General features: G+C 41.9%; 1 protein-coding gene across 1 annotated transcript in view; it reads left to right on the top strand.

Annotated features, from left to right (window-relative positions):
- Nucleotides 1–19,308, top strand: part of SLC10A6 (solute carrier family 10 member 6) — a 24,930-nt gene extending 5,622 nt beyond the window's left edge. The window contains exons 2-6 of the mRNA XM_036258845.1: nt 8,112–8,230; nt 10,253–10,341; nt 14,868–15,043; nt 17,528–17,685; nt 19,100–19,308. Of these exons, the coding sequence (XP_036114738.1) occupies nt 8,112–8,230; nt 10,253–10,341; nt 14,868–15,043; nt 17,528–17,685; nt 19,100–19,308 (751 nt within the window). The remainder of the gene's footprint in view (nt 1–8,111; nt 8,231–10,252; nt 10,342–14,867; nt 15,044–17,527; nt 17,686–19,099) is intronic.

Here is a 19,308-nt window from a genome sequence, read left to right as displayed (position 1 = left end):
TCTGCTTTTGCTTCTTTTGGGTATAAACCAAAAGTGGATCTGAGGTCCTTTTAAGTATCATGTGACAATAGGGAAAGAAAAGCAAATTATAAAATCTAAGTGTTTCTCTCTCCCCACCCAGCTTTGAATGTTTCTCTTGAATCTCCCCCCTGTCCTCATAGCACCAAATATTGAATTCTTTCTTACCATCTATTGGAAAGCCTTGCAATAGTTGGGCTACTTATCTGCCTCATCCCTAGGTCTGTAAGTTCCTCAAGGACTTTTTCATCTCTGCGTGCTCAGCGCCAGCCTGGCAGTAGTAGGTGCTTGATGAACACTGAGTGAATGACTGAAGAAAAGTTCCTGATTGCGTGTGTTTTAATTTTATTTTTGTTACAGATGTTTCTCCTTTTTTACCCCATTGACACCCTCCTCCCTATCCCCCCCACCCTGTCCCTGGCTTTGCTGTCCATGTCCATTGGTTATGCTGTTTTTTTTTTTTTTTTTTTTTTTTTTATCCTCATCTGAGGACATTTTTTTGATATTTTGTTCAGATAGAGTAGGAGGACAAGAGAGAGAGAGAAACGTCGACATGAAAGGGACACATTGAGTGGTCGCCACCCGCACAACCCAACCAGGGCTGGGGACAAACTGCAACCGAGGTACGTGCCCTTAGCGGGAACTGAACCCAGGTCTCTCTGGACCGCAGGCCGACGCTCTAACCTCTGAGCCAAACCGGCCAGGGCTCCATTGGTTATGTGTACATGCATATAAGTTCTGTGGTTTATCTCCCCCCCCCCCCTCTTCTGAGGGATGTCAGTCTGTACCCTACTTCCATGTTTCTGGGTCTACCTTATTCCTCAGACTGTTATGTTCATTATATTCCACAAATAAGTGAGATCATGTAGTATTTGTCTTTTTCTGCTTGGTTTGTTTCACTTAGGATAATACTTTCCAGGTCCCTCCATGTCATCTCAAAGGATAAGAGATCTTTCTTTCTTATAGCTGCATAATACTCCATTGTGTATATGTACCACAGCTTTTCTATCCATTCATCTACTGGTGGACACTTGGGCTGTTTCCAGATCTTAGCTATTGTAATTAGTGCTGCTATGAACATAGGGATACATATATTCTTTCTGATTGGTGTTTCAGGCTTCTCAGGGTACATTCCTAGAAGTGGGATCACTGGGTCAAATGGAAGTTCAATTTTTAATTTTTTGAGGTAAGACCATATTGTTTTCCATAGTGGCTGCACCAGTCTGCATTCCCACCAGCAGTGTACTAGAGTCCCTTTTTCTCCTTAACCTCACCAGCACTTGTTGTTTGATGATTTGTCTGACATGGTCTGGTGGAGGACTAAAAGTCATCTTTAGAGGCAGGACTTAGATTGAATCCATGTAACTTCATGTAAGTTTCTATAACTCTCTGTACCTCAGTTTCCTGGTCTATACAGTGGAAATAATACCTACACATAGGGTTCTTGTATAGATGAGAAGAGAAAATGTATCTAAAAATATGAGGTGTAATACTTAGCAGGTAGTGCTCAATAAATGCTAGTTATTGTTACAGAGAGACAACAAACAAGAGTAACATTTATATTTGAGGATGAAAAACCTGGCCTTGAACTCTTTTCTAGGGCCAGGTCTGTTGACCCGATCTCATAGCATACTCCATTTCCATCTGGCTAGCAGATCATTTAAAAAAATTTTAGTGGAGAAGTAAGCATGTACTTTCATAGTTTCGAAGTTCAGAGTTTCTGATGTTATAGGTTTAAAATGAAAACATCGTAACAATTTAAACCCCAATTGCAAAATGGTATACTTATTGACACTATATTTTAACATCATGTGGATATATATAATTTTCACATTTTAAGGAAGGTTCAGGATTTACTTCTTTGTCCAGACTTGCTGAATCTGTCTCATTATTTATTCTCTATAGTAGTTTGGGAATGATGATGCCATTCTTAGTGCAAGTGGAATCTTGTTATTTCGAAGTCAGATTTCCCCAACAATTTCCTCTACGTGAACTGCCGAGAAACCCAGTCAGCCACGTCCTCTGTTAAACCGCGTTGGGATCCACGGCAGTGAAACAATAGGTGTGACTTTCCTCTGCACTCACACATGTCACTGTGTGCTTTCGCACTTTGTTGTCATTTATAATGGTTGGCAGAACACCAGGATCAACAATCGCCACCCTTGACCCTTCCTGTGAGCATCATGGGCTCAGCCAGTTGTGTAAGGATGCAGGCAGTAACCTGTGTAATCAAGGATATGGAATTAGTGTGGTGTAAATCTCACACTTTTCTTTCCACAGTCAGGACTGTGACCTTTCTGCTCTTTGAGCCAAAGCCACGCAGGGGAAAATGCTGTGCAAGTTCTCCAGAAGTTCGAGAGGAAAAGTGATGTCATGTGAAATTCTTTACAAGATTTGGCCAAATGAAGAGCCAAGGAATGTAGCGTTATCACAGACCAAGAATTTGCAAAAGCTTCCCAGACACTCTCTCTTCGTGGCTCCAGAGGGTTGGGAGCTGTGGCTAACTGCTTTTCCTCCTTTATCTGCTCTCTAGCTAGGAAGAAGTCTTTGCTCAAAATAAGCATTCTTAATAGGATAACATGACTGCGGTTAGAGCATTGGCCCGTGGACCAATGAGTTGCGGTTCAAGTCCTGTCAAGGGCATGTACCTCGGCTGCGGTTTGTCCCCAGCCCTGGTTGGGGTCCTATGGGAGGCAGCCAGTCGATGTGTGTCTCTCACATCAATGTTTCTCTCTCTCTCCCTCCCTCCCTCTCTCCCACTCCATCTGAAGATAAATAGAAAAAAAATATTCTTGGGTAAGGATTTAAAAAAAAAAAGAAAAACTAATGTAGAAGTTTCATATATGAAAACACTGTAATTTAAACAATTTGGTATTTGCTAAGGAAAAAAGAACATTTTGAATACACTTTAACATTTAATGTCTAATGAAGTTGGCACTTCAAGTTTGTGGAAAATTTTTTATTTAGTAAATAGTACAGACACACTTGCCTCTCAATATAGAAAACAATAGGTTAGCTTCATACCTTATACCACATATAAGACACATTTTAGATGAGTTTAAAAAATATCAACCTATAAAAAAGTAAAAAGTGAGGGCAATGTTTGAAAACCTCAGGATGGGGGAAATCTTTAACAAGACAAGAAACTTAAAAACCATAAAAATGGACAGATTTGACTATCTCAGTATGAACGATTTATTATGGCAAAAGTTATAAGCATGGTCAAGAATATACAATAAGCTTGGCAAAGATATCTGTATTACACATGATGATATGTACCCTAATTTTATCATTATTATTATTTAAATATGTTTTTATTGATTTTTTAGAGAGAGAGGATGGGAGATAGAGGTAGAAACATCCATGTGCGAGAGAAACATTGATCAGCTGCCTCCTGCACGCTCCCTAATGGGGATTGAGCCTGCAACCGGGCATGTGCCCTGACCGGGAACCGAACTGGGACCTCTCAGTCGGTGGGATGTTGCTCAATCTACCGAGTCACATGGGCTGGGCAAAAGAGCTCCTACAAGTTGAGAAAAGAAAAAAAAAATTAGACAAGCAAGGCTGTTTAGAGAGGACCTCCAACAAGCCAGCAAGCAGGAAAGAAAACATGACCTCACTGAGAGTTGGGTGTGTAACAAGACGGCAGAGAGATGCGTTCTCAGTGTTCTCCTGAGGATGAAAAGGAATTGGCCGCGTCCAGTGTGGGCAAGACCGTGGCATGCAACAGTCTTTTTGGAGAATAATGTTGTACTATTTTAAAATGAAAAACAGACTTTTGACATAACAATTCCACTTTTGGAAATCTATTCTACAGAAATAAAAGAATTATTTCAAATAAAATATGTAAGAGAATGCTTATTACAGCATTGTCTACAATGGAAAAACACTCAAAACAATTTATTCAGCATTAACAAAGTGATTGAAGAAATTATGGCATATATATATTATGGTGTACTCTGCCATTTTTAAAAATAATGATCTTAATCTATATGTGATGTCCTGAAAGGATGTCTATGATATTAAGAGAAGAAAAAAACCCCAACCAAATCACAGAGTGATGTGTATTGTGTGATTACTTCAAAAAGAAAAAAACAAAGAATAAACCTTTATTCATTGAACAAACATGTGTGAAACAAGACTGCTTAATAGAAAAATAGAAGAGGGGTAGGGGTGTTTACAGATACTTGTGAATGCCCTAAGTCTGGATTTCTGAAAGGGGCACCAATCAGAGAAATAGCTGTTCCTGAAAATGTTACATTTGTACTCAGAAGAGCACGATTTCAATTATGTTTTAATAGAAAGTCTCCATTCCTCTGGATTTAGAGGGGGTGTCTACCATTTGAATTTAGTGTAAAAGGGTCATGTGACTAAGATTTGCAAGGCTCACCTGCAGTCACACGACCCACGAGGAAGGCAGAAAGAACATTTTCCTAGCACCAGTGTATGTGCCATACTGGTTCGTCCTTTGATCGGGTACTTATTCAACAAGGATATGATGAGCTTCTCCAGTGTTTTGCAGCATGCGCTATGCCGGTTCCTAGGAATGGAGAGATCAATAAGGCCCTCACCGTCTCACAGCTCACAGTCTGGGTCACCTCGACAGGGACATGGCTCTCATGTAGGGTACAGCATGCGCGCTGCACATGAGGTAATGCCAATAAAAGGGAGTCCAGAGGGCAATGGCAGTCATCCATCCCCAGGAGTGAGCACAGGTGCAGAGAGGTGGTACCCAGCAGTGCTGAGGATGGAAAAGCTGGCCAGGGTTGGCCAGGACATGTTTTAGATGCCTCCATGCGGTGTATGCATAATGCTAGAAGTAGCCCTACTTCTGGTAGCAATACTGCACAGTCCCCCACAAAGAGGAAGGGACACATTTATTTATTTATTTATTTATTTATTTATTTATTTATTTATTTATTTATTTTTGTTGAAGACTCCAAATATATATAAAAGTAAATAGAACAGCATAGTGAACCTCCTATACATGTTACCCAGCTTCAGCAATTACTAACATATGACCCACTCATTTCATCTCTACGCCCCGCTCACTCAGTGGACGGTAGGGGCCTGATGTTTAGTGAATGAGTCTCGCTCCCTCCCGGTTGTGCGTGGTGTGCTGTTGCCCAGCTCCTCCGGCAGGGCAGCATTCATCGTGTCCATAGATAGATCGTACGAGCTTGAACAGATTACGTAATTGTTTCCAGTAATTTAAAGATAAAATATGTTCACTGGCCTGGAGGATAACTCGTTTCCATTTACTTTATTTCCCCTAATTTTACTGATTTATTCTTTCACTGGTTCTATAACCCCCATAGGGACAAAAAACAGCTGGGGAGTTGGAGGTGGAGCTGGAAAGGGTGGGTTTGGGGTAGAGACACAAACCATTGGGGGACAGTTGGGTTGGGTGGTAGTAAATCGACTTCTCGGGTTCTCATCCTCCCTGAACTGCTGGCATTTCCCCTTCAGTCGGAAGCTCCCTTTTCTTAGCTGTCATGGGATGTACCCCCTGGCGCTCCTCCACGTCTGTCTGAGCTTTCCCGACATGCCATGCGTCCTTCTCCCTCTTCTCAGAGAAGAGCAGGGGGCCCTTCCAAAGCTCTGCTCCCCAGGTCCTGGTCATTATTCATGCTTATGTATTTTCATGTGCAACCAAGTGTTTTTCTCCAATTAAAATAAGTAAAGACTTAAAAAATAAAACCTTACATATTTGGAAAAATAAAAACAGCATTATAAATTTATGAAGCAATAATTTATTTCATACAGTGTAATAAAACTACAGTGATCAAGATAATATTCAATTAGAAAAAGGACTGAACTACCGATACATGCTGAAACATGGATGAACCTTGAAAACATGCCAAGTGAAAGAAGCCAGACACACATATAATTGGATTTATAAGAAATGTCAAGAATATGCAATCCTATAAAGATGGAAAGTAGATTGAGTATTGGTTGCCAGGGGGAACAGGGAGCGACTGCTAATGGGGTGGTTTATTTATTTATTTTTTTGGTTTGATGAAAATATTCTGGAAATAGTGTTGTTGCACAATCTTGTGAACACTTTGTGTTTATTTATTTTTAAATTTTCTTTTATTTTTTAACTTTATTTTTATTATTGACACAATTTAGATGTCCCCATTTCCCCTCCCCCTTCCGTTGCCCACCTCCACCCAGTCCCCTCTCCCCCTTCCCTCTGGCCACCACCACACTGTTGTCTGTGTCTATGGGTTATGCATATTATGTTCTTTGGCTAATCCTGTCACCTTCATTCATCCAGTCCCCTCCCCTCTGACAGTTGCCAATGTGTTCTATGTATCTATGCTTCTGTTTCTATTTTGTTCATTAGATTGAACATATAAGTGAGATGATACGGTATTTGTCTTTCTCTGACTGAATTATTTCACTTAGCATAATAATCTCCAAGACCACCGATGCTGTTGCAAAAGGTAAGATTTCCTTCTTTTTTATGGCTGAATAGTATTCCATTGTGTAAATGTACCATGGCTTTTTTATGCGCTCATCTACTGATGGGCACTTGGGCTGTTTCCAGATCTAAGCTATTGTAAATAACACTGCTATGAACATAGGTGCATATATTCTTTCGAACTGGTGTTTTGGGATTCTTAGGATATATTCCCAGAAGTGAGATTGCTGGGTCAAAGGCAGTTTCATTTTTAATTTTTTGAGGTAACTCCATACTATTATCCACAGTGGCTGCACCAGTCTGCATTCCCACGAACCGTGCACTAGGGTTCCCTTTTCGTCACACCCTCCCCAGCACTTGTTTGTTGATTTGTTGATGGCAGCTCTTCTGGCAGGTGTGAGGTGATATCTCCTTGTGGTTTTAATTTGCATCTCTCTGATGATTAGTGACATGAAGCATTCTTTTCATGTCTCTTGTTCATCAGTATGTCCCCTTTGAAGAATATCTATTCATGTCCTTTGCCCATTTTTTAGTTGCATTGTTTGTCTTCCTGGTGTTGAGTTGTATAAGTTCTTTATATTTTTTGGAAATGGACCCCTTATCAGATGTATCATTGGCACATATGTTCTTCCATACAGTGTGCTTCCTTTTTTGGTTGTTGATGGTTTCTTTCTTTTCTTTTTTGTTGTTTTTGCTAATCCTCACCCAAGGATATTTTTCCATTAATTTTTAGATAGAGTGGAAGGGAAGGAGGGGTAGAGAAAGAGGGATAAACATCAATGTGAGGGAGACATTGATTGGGTTGTCCCTGCAGAACCAACAGGGTCCAGGGATTGAACCTGCAAACCAGGTGCATGCCCTTGACCAGTAATCAAACCTGAGACCATTTAGTTCACAGACCGATGCTCTAACTGTTGACCCAAAGTGACTAGGGCTTGATGGTTGCTTTTGCGGTTCAGAAGCTTTTTAGTTTGATGCAGTCCCATTTGTTTATTTTTCCTTTTGTTTCCCTTATCGTGCAAGACATAATGGCAAAAATATTGCTTTGAGGGATGTCTGAGATTTTATTGTCTAGGTTTTCTTCTAGGATTTTTATGGTTTCATGACATTTAAGTCTTTTATCCATTTTGAGTTTATTCTTGTGTATGGTGTAAGTTGTTGGTCTTGTTTCATTTTTTGGCATGTACCTGTCCAATTTTCCCATTTATGGAAGAGACGGTCTTTACCCCATTGTGTGCTCTGGGCTCCTTTGTCAAATATTAATTGACCATACAGGTGTGAGTTCATTTCTGGGCTCTCTGTTCCGTTCACTGATCTATATGCCTGTCTAAAAACACTTTAAAATGATGAATTTTATTGTCTGTAAATTATATCTCAATAGAAAAGAACTCTATAAGGAAAAACATTCTTATTACTATAATTAGCAGACTGTGTAGGACTAGTACATCCTCGAGTAAATAAGCTTACCTTTGGGTGTCAAGAACTGCTGGACATCTTTTTCTAGACCACAGGTGCAGCCATTATTTGTTGTATAATAAGACAGGAGTGAGCTTCAAGTAAGTTACTCCATATAATCTTTAAGAAGTTGTGTCCAAGAGTTGTTTTTTGTTAGGGAACTAACTTCTTCATTTCAAGCTCACTCTCTCACACGTTGTTTTATTTTCAGCATCAGTATGACAACCTGTTCCACTGTGGCTGCCCTGGGAATGATGCCACTCTGCCTTTATCTCTCCACCTTGTCCTGGAATCTCGAGCAGAGTTTCACCATTCCGTATCAGAACATAGGTCTGTATGCGCTTGTGACGGAAATAGTAACAGGAATGGGGATGGTACGGATAATAGCTGTTGTTTACTATGTGTCTCCTTTATGCAAGGTTTTTTTTTATTCTCACCCAAGGACACTTTTCCATTTTTTATTCAGACAGAGTGGGAGGAAGAGAGAGAGAGAGAGAAACATTGACGTGAAAGGGACACATCGAGTGGCTGCCACCCTCACGACCCAACCAAGGCCGGGGACAAACTACAACCAAACTACATGCCCTTGGCGGGAACCAAACCCGGGTCTCTCGGGACCGCAGGCCGATGCTCTAACCGCTGAGCCAAACCGGTCAGGGCTATGCATGGGTTTTTATGGTATCTAATTTAATTCTCTAAACAACCCTACAATACAGATTCTATTATTAGTTCTGTTTCCTAGATTTTCAGGATTAGAGGGATTAAGTAATTTGACCATTTTTGTGCCGCTGGGAATGGCAGAACTAGAATTCTGACTCAAGAACCCGATTGCAGAGTCTAAACTCTTAACCCCGACAAGAGTTCACTTTTGAAAATAAAGCCAGGAAACGTATTCATTAACAATTTACATAATCTACTGAAAGCAATTGCACTCATTATGACCAAAAACTTACCTGAATCACAGTTGACTCCAACGACACCTTAGTTCCCACAGCTCCACCATCCCATGGCCTGTGCGCCTTGACATCTTTACTGAGCAACATACCTGATACCTACTGATTATTGAAGGGTGTTCATGTGTCACAACTCTCACCCGTATCTTTTTCATTATCTCTTTTCCTGAATATTATTTCTCATTCACCTGCCCTTTTCCTATTGTGGACTCACTAGGCTTGGAAGAAGAACTTGGTGAAATAATCCGCCTGTTCTAGTTTGGTCAGAGTCTTTGGAAAACTGGTTAGAAACTCTGATTCTTAAAACTCTGAAGTGTCAGTCTGGAGTCTCAAGTAAGCCTGTGGAGGGCTTACAACCCATGGTCCAGATTTCAAAACCCTGACTAGTGCCATCTCCTGGTAACAGCTGGACCACTGAATTTGTAAAATTTGAGTTAAATCTTAATTTAGAGATCATGATTTTATGTGCAACCTTCTCTGATCAGTAAGTTACTTAAGATCTATTTTGATGACATATTCTGAAAGACTCTTGTCAATAATTAAAACCCAAAATATGAGCAATTCATCTAACTTTGGAGCCAGTATTGCAGGCATTGGGCCAGGTTTGGAAAGTGGTTCTGGAAATGTCAGCATGCGATGCTGTTGGCAAGATGACCCCTGCTCTACTGAACCTGCCTTCAATGGCTTTATTCACTTGTGTTTATTAAAAGACATTGTGTTCCTCCCTGGCTGGTTTGGCTCAGTGGTTAGAATGTCAGCCCACGGACCAAAGTGTCCCAGGTTCAATACCAACCAAGGGCACGTACCTTGGTTGCGGTTGCCCCGGTGGCAACCAATCGATGTGTCTGTCTCACATCAATTTTTTTTTCCTCTCTCTCTCTCCCACTCTGAAGATAAATGTAAAAAATATCCTCTGGTGAGGATTAAAAAAAAAAAAAGACATTGTTTTTCTACCTGCCTTTGGGTTACCTAGCTACACTTGGAGAATATGAGACATTGCTTTGGTATGTGCAACAAATGCTGTTTTTATGTCTGAAACAGGTATTCTTACTTTGTGACCCATTGGCTTCGAATAAGGAATACCAGCTTTGGTTGTGGAGGATGACCCCAAACACAGAACCAAAGAAGGTCACAGATTAAACAGGGTCCTCCTGTCTGCTAACCTTTACATTTCCAGTTGTCTCTAACATTCCCTGTGATTGTCAGAGGGACGGTGGGAGAAGTGATGGGCCCAGTATGGTGGCGTTCAGTATCCTTCAAAGGTTAAAAAAAATTGGAGGTGGATGCAGGAACAAAATGCAGCTTTAATTACAGCTTCCATCTAATCGAAACAGATCGTTGAGGACTGTGCGGTTGGGGCGAGAGGGGATGCCGTCTGACGGGTTTTTCTTCTCTTCAGGAATTTCCCTTGTGTGCCTGACTATTCCCGTGGCCTTCGGTGTCTACGTGAATTACAGGTGCCCGAAACAATCCAAAATCATCCTCAAGGTAAGCAGCTCCGCCTGCCAGTGAGCACGTCCTCAGACTCGGAGACGGGACAGGCCGGTGTAGCAATGCCTGAAACAGACACGCCAGTCAGGCACCGTCCCACACCCAGCAATTTTCCCTGCGTGTCCTACATTTTTGGATCCAACCTCCACATTTCCGCCGCTTCTCTAAGCCTTGCTCTGTCGCTCCCATAGACCCACCACCTGCGGCTTGGACACCCTGGGAAGTGTGGGACTCTTGCTGGAGTGACAGAAGAGCGGAGGCCGTTGTGTGGCCGGAGCCGGGGCCCATCCCCTCACAGGGTTCCCGCAGGTGCGCTCCAGGCGGCCGCTGTCCGGTGGGGCAGAAAGGGCACCAGTGTTTAGGGGGCGCAGATGGTTTCATGGAAGAGCAGGGACAAGGGCCATCTTTCTTTCTTTTTTTTTTTATCCTCACCCGAGGACATTTTTCCATTTTTTTGTTCAGATAGTGTAGAGAGAGAGAGAGGAAGAGAGAGAGAGAGAGAGAAACATTGACGTGAAAGGGACACATGGAGTGGCTGCCACCCACACAAGGGCCATCTTGCAGAAACATTCCTGGGGGACCTTCTAAAGTTGTAGTTAGGCCCGGCCAGTGTGGCTCAGTGGTTGAACATCGATCCACACACCCAGAGGTCACTGGTTCGATTCCCGGTCAGGGCACATGCCCAGATTGTGGGCCCGATCCCCAGTGGGGGGCATGCAGGAGGCAGCCAGTTGATGTTCTCTCTCATTATGTTTCTGTCTCTCCCTCTCCCTTCTTCTCTCTCTAAAAATCAATAAAAAAAAAAAAAAAAACTAAAAAAAATAAAGTTGCAGTTAGTATACATGGCAAGGGCTGTGAAGAATGGTCCCAGTGAAAGCAGAGCACACCAGTCTGGCCGTGGAACACCGGTGCCCGGACCACCGGCCTCCTCTTGGCTTTCCAGGGCTGTTGAGCACATGTCCTCGTTAAATGGCTCTTGAAACTATCTAGCTGCCCTGGCCGGTTTGGCTCAGCGGTTAGAGCGTTGGCCTGCGGTCTGGAGAGACCCGGGTTCGGTTCCCGCTAAGGGCACGTACCTTGGTTTCAGTTTGTCCCCGGCCCTGGTTGGGTCGTGTGGGTGGCGACCACTCGATGTGTCCCTTTCACATTGATGTTCCTCTCTCTCTCTCTCTCTCTCTCCTCCCCCCTCCCAATCACAACAAAATATCAAAAAATGTCTTCGGGTGAGGATAAAAAAACAAAAACAAAAACTAGCTATTGAGAAGACATTCTCAACAAGGGTGTTAATCTCCTGGGATGCTTTCTAATTTTCCAGTTACATATTGTTTTAGAAGCTTGTGTTATGTGCTGCTTTCATGAAGAGTTGAAAAAATGTTTTAGTTACATTTTATACTTATTTTTTAAAATATGCTTTTATTGATTTTTTAGAGAGAGAGGAAGGGGGAAAGAGAGAGAGAGAAATATTGATGTGAGACAAACAGCGATCAGCTTCCTCCTGCACGAGCCCCCACCAAGGATGGATCCTGAAACCAGGCACATGCCCTGACCGGGAATCGAACCGGGACCTCTCAGTCCATGGAACAATGTTCAATCCACTGAGCCACACCGGCTGGGCACACTTTACATTGATAAAGAAATAAACATTTGGGGCTAACTGGAGGTTCAGCAAATATATCTGAGTCCCTTTTAGTTTGGGGTGCACAGTTAGGTTCGGTTTAAGCCCTTGCTGTTTGGCGCTGCCTGGCAGAACACGGGCTCCCCTTGCCTGCGCAGATGGATGCTGCTCTCCCCGTTTGGCAAAGGCCACGCCCCTGCCACCGTCCCCAGCGAGCCAAGCCGACTGAGAAAGGGCACAGGCAGACCGGTGAGGGGTGGGGCGCAGAGCCTGGGAGGAAGGCTTCCGTGTTGTGCATTTGGATTGCACAGGACCGCCTTTGTTATTTCGGTAGGAGAAAATTTCCAATGTGGCAGTTTATGGTTATCATTTTGTTTGTAAAACAGGAGAAGAAAATGTGGTCATGGGAACCCCTTACTTTTCAAGTATGCTGCTTTTGATTATTTCCTTAAAAGGGCATCTAACAAAAAAGGCATGATTTTGGTGTTTCCAGATCCTCTCAGAGTCAGTGTCAATGGGGAAATCAGATAAATTTCCTGTAGTCAGTTTTATTTCTCTAAAGAGCAGATTTAAAACCCCTTTCCTTTGGCTATTCCATAGGATTTGTAGCAGAAAATCTTTAATAATATTTATAAATATTCTAGAGCACCTTAGTAAGAAGACTGGGACAATTTGATCATTATTTTTGTATATCTTCAATCTCTAGTTTTAACCCTCTTTTAATTTAAGATATCACTCATTTTCTAAACAAACTGCTTTTGGTGAATTTTAAACTTTTACATCCCTTTTTTGCTAGAAAGAGGCAGAGGGATTTTTATAACCACAGGTCGTTGTTGTGTGTCCCAACATCTTCCTGTGAGACGGGGCCAGTCTGTCCGTCCCTGTGTTTGGACAGTAAAAGTGACCCCCAGAACACATGTGTGGTACACTGAGTTGTTTTCGTTTTGTTTTGGTTACCCATGACTACCTTCCTCCACACCCTGAATCATTTCAAATCCAGGTTGATGCTGTAACTGGGTGTATCATTTGCCGTCACATGGTATGAATGGGCGCTTGCCAAGATCCCAGTCTTCCCCAAATAGTCTAGGTCTTGCTTCTTTCCTATCTGATCTCAAACTCAAACCACTGGAAAATTTGTTGTTGTTGTTGTTTCTGCTAAACAACAAAAGAAAGAGACGGTATTCATTAGGGAGAGGATATAAGTATTTATCAGTATCTCTCATACTACACTATTTAGCTCAGGTTGTCTAATGAAGAATGGGTAAATTTCATTTGGAGGAGAAAAGGGCAGGGATCAAAGCAGTAAGAAGCTGTCAGTGGTTGGAGGGGTGCTGGGAAGAGAGTGGCGGATGGTCAGGCAGGGCAGATCTCATGAGAGGTTGCCAGCGAGGTGTCTAAGAGGTGTGTGTAGGGATGCTGGATGGTTATTGTCAGGTTGCACTTATTTCACAAATATGTTCTATCCATGAAAACTACTACCCAATCCTTCTGGCCAAATCCTCTACTTGAAGGAAAAAGATACTGGTCATAAAACAAGAAGACTCATCGAGCCTCATCAGTTTCTAGCTTAGCCAAGTCACTTGACTACTTTGGACCCCAGGTTATTCTCTGTAAAATGAGTCTGGATTCAGTGGTCTCTAAGTCCTCTCTTTGTTCTAAAGCTTCTAGGTTCCAAGCTTTTTATTTTATTTTATTTTTACCTTTGGAGATTGGCTTTTTTGTTTAGCTAATGCTCTTGAGGTCCATCCAAGTTGCTGTATGTATCAATACAGTTCATTCCTTTTCATTTCTGAGCAGTATTCCACAGTATGGATTAGCATAATTCTACTATTCACCTACTGAGGAACTTTTTAGTAGTTTTCGGGTAGTGTTGGGGTCTATTACAAGTAAAGCTGCTGTGCACATTCATGTGTAAGTTGTGTAGGCAGCAGCGTTCAGTGCTCCAGGATATATCCCAGAGGTGCACCTGCTTGGTTTAATGGTAAGTTTAAGTTTAGTATTTAAAAAAACTGTTAAACTATTTCCCAGAGTGACTCTACCATTTTTATATTTATGCTAGTAATGTAAGAGAGATCCAGTTTCTTTGCATCATCACCAGTATTTGGTATTGTCACTGTTTATTTTCTTTTATTTATTTTTTGTTGAAATGCACTACTTTTATTTATTCATTTTTTAAATTAATTAATTAATTTTTGTTACAGATGTTTCTTTTTCCTCCCATTGACACCCTCCTCCCAATCCCGCCTCCCCAGCATTATTGTCTATGTCCTTGTTTACACATACATGGGTAAAAGTTCTGTGGTTTATCTCTTCCCTCCCCCCACATCCACCTCTTCTGAGGTTTGCCAGTCTGCACCCCACTTCCATGTCTCTGGTCTACATTAAACAACCATCAAAATGGAAAGGGAACTCACTATATGGGAGATCATAATTGCCAATGATACGTCAGATAAGGGGCTAATTTCCAAAATATATAGAGTACTCATACAACTCAACAAAAGGAAGACAAAGAACCTAATTAAAAAGTGGCAGAGGACCTAAATAGACACCTCTCCAAACAGGACACACAAATGACCACAAGACATGAAAAAATGCTCAATGTCACTAGTCAGCCGAGAGATACAAATTAAAATGACTATGAGGTATCACCTCACACCTGTCAGAATGGCCACCATCAACAAATCATCAAACAAGTGTTGGCGAGGGTGTGGAGAAAAGGGGACTCTTGCACACTGCTGGTGGGAATGCAGACTGGTGCAGCCACTATGGAAAATAATATGGTGTTTCCTCAAAAAATTAAAAATGGAACTTCCATTTGACCCAAGCTTTTTAGAGCAGTGATGGACTTTGCATCATAGAACATAAGACCATGATGTTTACGTGTCCTTATTTTATTGGTTTGCTTTAGACTGGGGCCATTGTTGGTGGGGTCCTCCTTTTGGTGATCACAGTTGCTGGTTTGGTGCTGGCGAAAGAATCTTTGAATCCAGACATCACCCTACTGACCGTCAGTTTCATCTTTCCTTTGACTGGCTATGTCACGGGCTTTCTGCTGGCTCTTCTTACCCACCACTCTTGGCAGAGGTACAGTTCAATTATCCATAAACTTTGTGAGAAGAATAAATGAAACACACGGCCTTGGGCAGGCTTTGCTGTCTGGCTGTGTCTGGAAACACAAAGAGGTTTGAGTTACAAGGTGGATGAACAGGACAGCTCATCATAAAGAGGGCGAAAAGATCAGAGTAATTCATTATGTAAATGAAAGCAAAGGCCAAACTGATGGAAGTTGTAATCTGTGAAATTGCCACTTGTAATCTGGGCACCTTTCTCCTCATAGTCTATTAGTTAGACAGGAGGGGGTGAAACGGTTTCACTTAATACAGAGACTGTTCAAGGGCATGAGCAAGTTCAGGAGATTAAGCATATATGCATTGTTTGTGCCGGTCTTTAAAAAGTAGTACTTATGAGGGGCAAGAAGAGAAAGGGAAAACTTGAGAAATAAAATAGAAATGTATCTTAAATATTATCATTACAAGTTGGGGAATATAATTTGTAAATGCTATGAAATATTAAAAATGATAATATTTTATGTTATTGGAATAGATGAGAAAAGCATTATTATACACTGTTGGGGGTAACATAAATTGGTAGAAACTCTCTAAAAGACAAGTCATATCAATGGACTTATACATATTTATAGTTAACTCAGTGGTTTTATATCTAGAACTCTGTCTTGAAGCTATCAGACAAATGCATGAAAATTGATGTGCAAGGATGCTAACTCCAGTGTTATTCATACATATAAAAAATAGAAACAATTTAAATATCTAACAACACAGAGATTTAATTCATGATGTGGCTATTTTAATGCTTTTGGAAAATACTTAAGAGATAAGTTTGAGTTAAAAAAGAATGGAAAACAGTATGCATTTTGATTCCCATCTTATAGAAAGCAGAACAAGAATTCCATGCATGGAAAAATACTGGAAGAAATACACGATATGCTAATAATGTTTATTTTGAGTAGTGGGATTAAGACTAATTTTAGTTGCTTAATATTTTTGGTATCTATTTTATGTTTTTCATTGAGCATGTGCTACTTTTAAAATCGGAAAAGAATTAACTATGCAGTTGAATTCCAAAGGTGGAGTTTGGGGAATTTTTAATTGGCTTTATACCACGTACTGGGTGAGGCTCCACCAAGAGTATCTCATTCAGTTACTGCAAGCCTGAGAGATAGATATTATCTCATTTTGCACATGAGCAAACTCTTCAGAGAAGTTGAGCAACTTGACCAAGTTCATTGAGTCAGAATGTGGTTGAGTTAGGATTTGGATCTGGGTCTGTTTCCAAAGTTAGGAACACAGACTGTTGAGTGGCTGAAATATAATTGGATCTGGAGAGAAAGCGTTCCTATAACAAAGTATAGTCAACAACCTCTCTCTCTCTTTTTCACATCTGATGGTGTAAGAAAAATCAGGACTGAGATATTGCATGTGCCCAGTGAGTGGTCCAGGTGTGAGGTCCAGTTTTCAGCGTAATCATCTCAAGTTATTGACGGGGGTCTGAAAGAAGTTAGGGTAGTCTGAAGAAAGCATAGCAAGGAATAGGGTAACTAGAAATAAAATAAGAGCCACAGAACTTGTCCTGCACCAGTGACAACATTTTCCCTTCCACGTTCCATACCCACATTGCAGTCTGGGTTGCATGGAGATGCTGGTTTACTCCCCACAACACCTCCTTCTGTTCACTTCCACGCGTAAAAACCCAGACTCTCTGGTCCGCAGGCCGATGCTCTAACCGCTGAACCAACAGGCCAGGGCAGGGACTCCCTTTATTACCTGGAGAGAGAGGAAACTGCTTGACCCAGCCCTCAAGGTCCTGCCCAGGTCTTCCTTTTTCTCTCTCCTGCCTTTTCTTTTCCAAGTGAGGTTTTAGTTTTAGCAATTAGAAAACCAATAAAATATAGGAAAGTGGAAAAAACTCATTACTAAACCTTTCATCAAATAAACCATTTTAGACATTTGGGTTTTATTTAAGGTGTTTGTGTTTACTTTCAAGTGTCGTTCAGTTTATGTTGTTTTACGTCTCTAACTCCACGCTCCCTTCTCTCCTCCAAGCCTCTGCTCACAGCGCGTGCAGTGCCTCCCGCTAGGCCCAGCTCACACCTCTCTCTGGAACTTTAATTTCAGTCACTGTCCCACGTTAAATGCCTCTTCCCCTCTCTCCATCCTTTAACCCCACTCTTCCTCTGTGAGGCCCTTTCTAACCGTTGACCCCTCTTTTCTAAATATCCATAACCTCTCCCTGCTGTGTCTGGCGGTGTTACTGAACTGTGCGCACATCTTAACTTTTCAAGCAGGTCCCTAGGGCAGGGGTCATAGGGCCCTACTCCCAAGTGCCTCTCAGGAGACCCCTACAGAGTAGGCACTCAGCAAATAATTATTGAAGGAGTAACATTTTTAGTGGCCTAAGCTGGTAGCTTACATTTATTGCTATTTGTAAGAGAACATTTAAGAACAGTCCTTATTGCTAGTGTGTAACTCTGGAAAACATTTTTCATTGTAGATGCAGGACAATTTCCTTAGAAACCGGAGCTCAGAATATCCAGATGTGCATTGCTGTGCTCCAGTTATCTTTCACTGCTGAGCAGATGGTCCAGATGCTTAGCTTCCCATTGGCCTTTGCACTCTTCCAGATGTTGGATGGATTTCTCATTGTTGCAGGTAGGTAGAGCCCCTTTGGATACACTTGATTGAAAACTGTTGACTCAACTTACTGACTCCTTTTCCAATCCAAACATGCACCTGCCACCCTTGTGATAGTTTTAGCCTGACATTATGGGGGGAAATAAAGTGCCTAAACAAGATCCTTTGCCACCAAGTGGAAGTTTCACAGGAAAATATAAAAAGACATGGGGAAGTGAACTTACAGTTACTAACAAGTATGCTTCACAAAAAACTGCACTATCAGAACTTAGATTTCAGGATTGATATCTCCACGAGCAATCCTTTATTTCAAACCTGACATTTATTCTGTTTCATCAAGAGCCAAATGTCAAGTTAGTTCACAGTGTTCTTGTGACTGAGAATTGTGCTGAATGGCTGAGACATATTTTTCAACTGTGAAGTATAATATATATACAAATGTTGAAATTATATGTGTGTGTGTGTGTGTATATATATATATATATATATATATATATAAATGCTTATCTATCCATACAGCCAAATGTACATCATTTTGGAGTCAATCACTATTTAGATCCACAGAAGGTAAATTAAAAACAATATGGATGGGTAGATATGACACACACATATGTATTTTAATCTTGGGCCATGGTCAATTTTTTGTTGTTGTTAATCCTCATCTGAGGATATTTTTCTATTGATTTTTAGATAGAGTGGGGGGGGTAGAGAAAGAGAGAGAGAGAGAGAGATGATGAGAGAGAAGCACATTGATTGGCTGCCTCCAACTGGGGCTTGGGATCGAACCTGCAACTCAGGTGCGTGCCCTGACCCGGAACGGAACTCCAGACCCTTCGGTCCATGAATCAACGCTCTAACTGCTGAGCCAAACCCGCCAGGGCCCATGGTCAGTTTTCACTGTTGCTAGGGAACTGGCTCTGAGTAAGTCTGTGATTGCTGATGCAACTGATTATATACTGACTACTGATACAACAAGCAATATAAGGAATAAATATTTTCCTACAAAACATGAGAAATCCTAACAATAAAAGTCCTGGTCTTAGACTCAGTTTGAATTCCGTCTCATGGGGAGACGGTGATGGGAGGAGCTGGGTGGCCCAGCTGTCTTCCAGCGCCCAGGGGAGCGCCTGACTCCGGGGCCGCACTCAGAGCTGCGGGCGGACTGACAGACACACCGATGAGCCGTCAGTGACCCGGTGACACACCTCATTCACACATGGTCCATTCCGGACAGAAATGGCCATTCTGATACACTGAATTATTTTGTTTCATAGCTTCCTCTCCTTTTCCTCCCGCCCTCCCTTTTCCCTGTGTTTATACCATAAGTGACCCAAAGCAGACGAATTCCCCAAGTATGGACAAGTGCACAAGGTCAGCAAATTGTCATCTTTACCAAAGTGATTTTTAAATACTTTTATATTTTAACATCTAGCATATAAGTTGTACAAGAGGAGACTGAAGAGTGACCACAGAAGCAAGGCAGGCCGGGCAGAGGGCTGCCGTAACAGCCGGTGCACCGCGCCCAGAGAGACCAGCGCTTTCTTGGGCGCGAATGAAGAAGTTGCCGTAACCCCGGGGCCGTCAGAGCCGATGGATCCCCGCGCTCTCCAGCCCGCGGGCCACATGTCCTCACAGGCATAG

Source organism: Molossus molossus, unplaced genomic scaffold (assembly GCF_014108415.1).
Source record: "Molossus molossus isolate mMolMol1 unplaced genomic scaffold, mMolMol1.p scaffold_m16_p_1, whole genome shotgun sequence".
Taxonomy (NCBI): Eukaryota; Metazoa; Chordata; class Mammalia; order Chiroptera; family Molossidae; genus Molossus; species Molossus molossus.
This window is presented reverse-complemented; position numbering and strand designations above follow the sequence as displayed.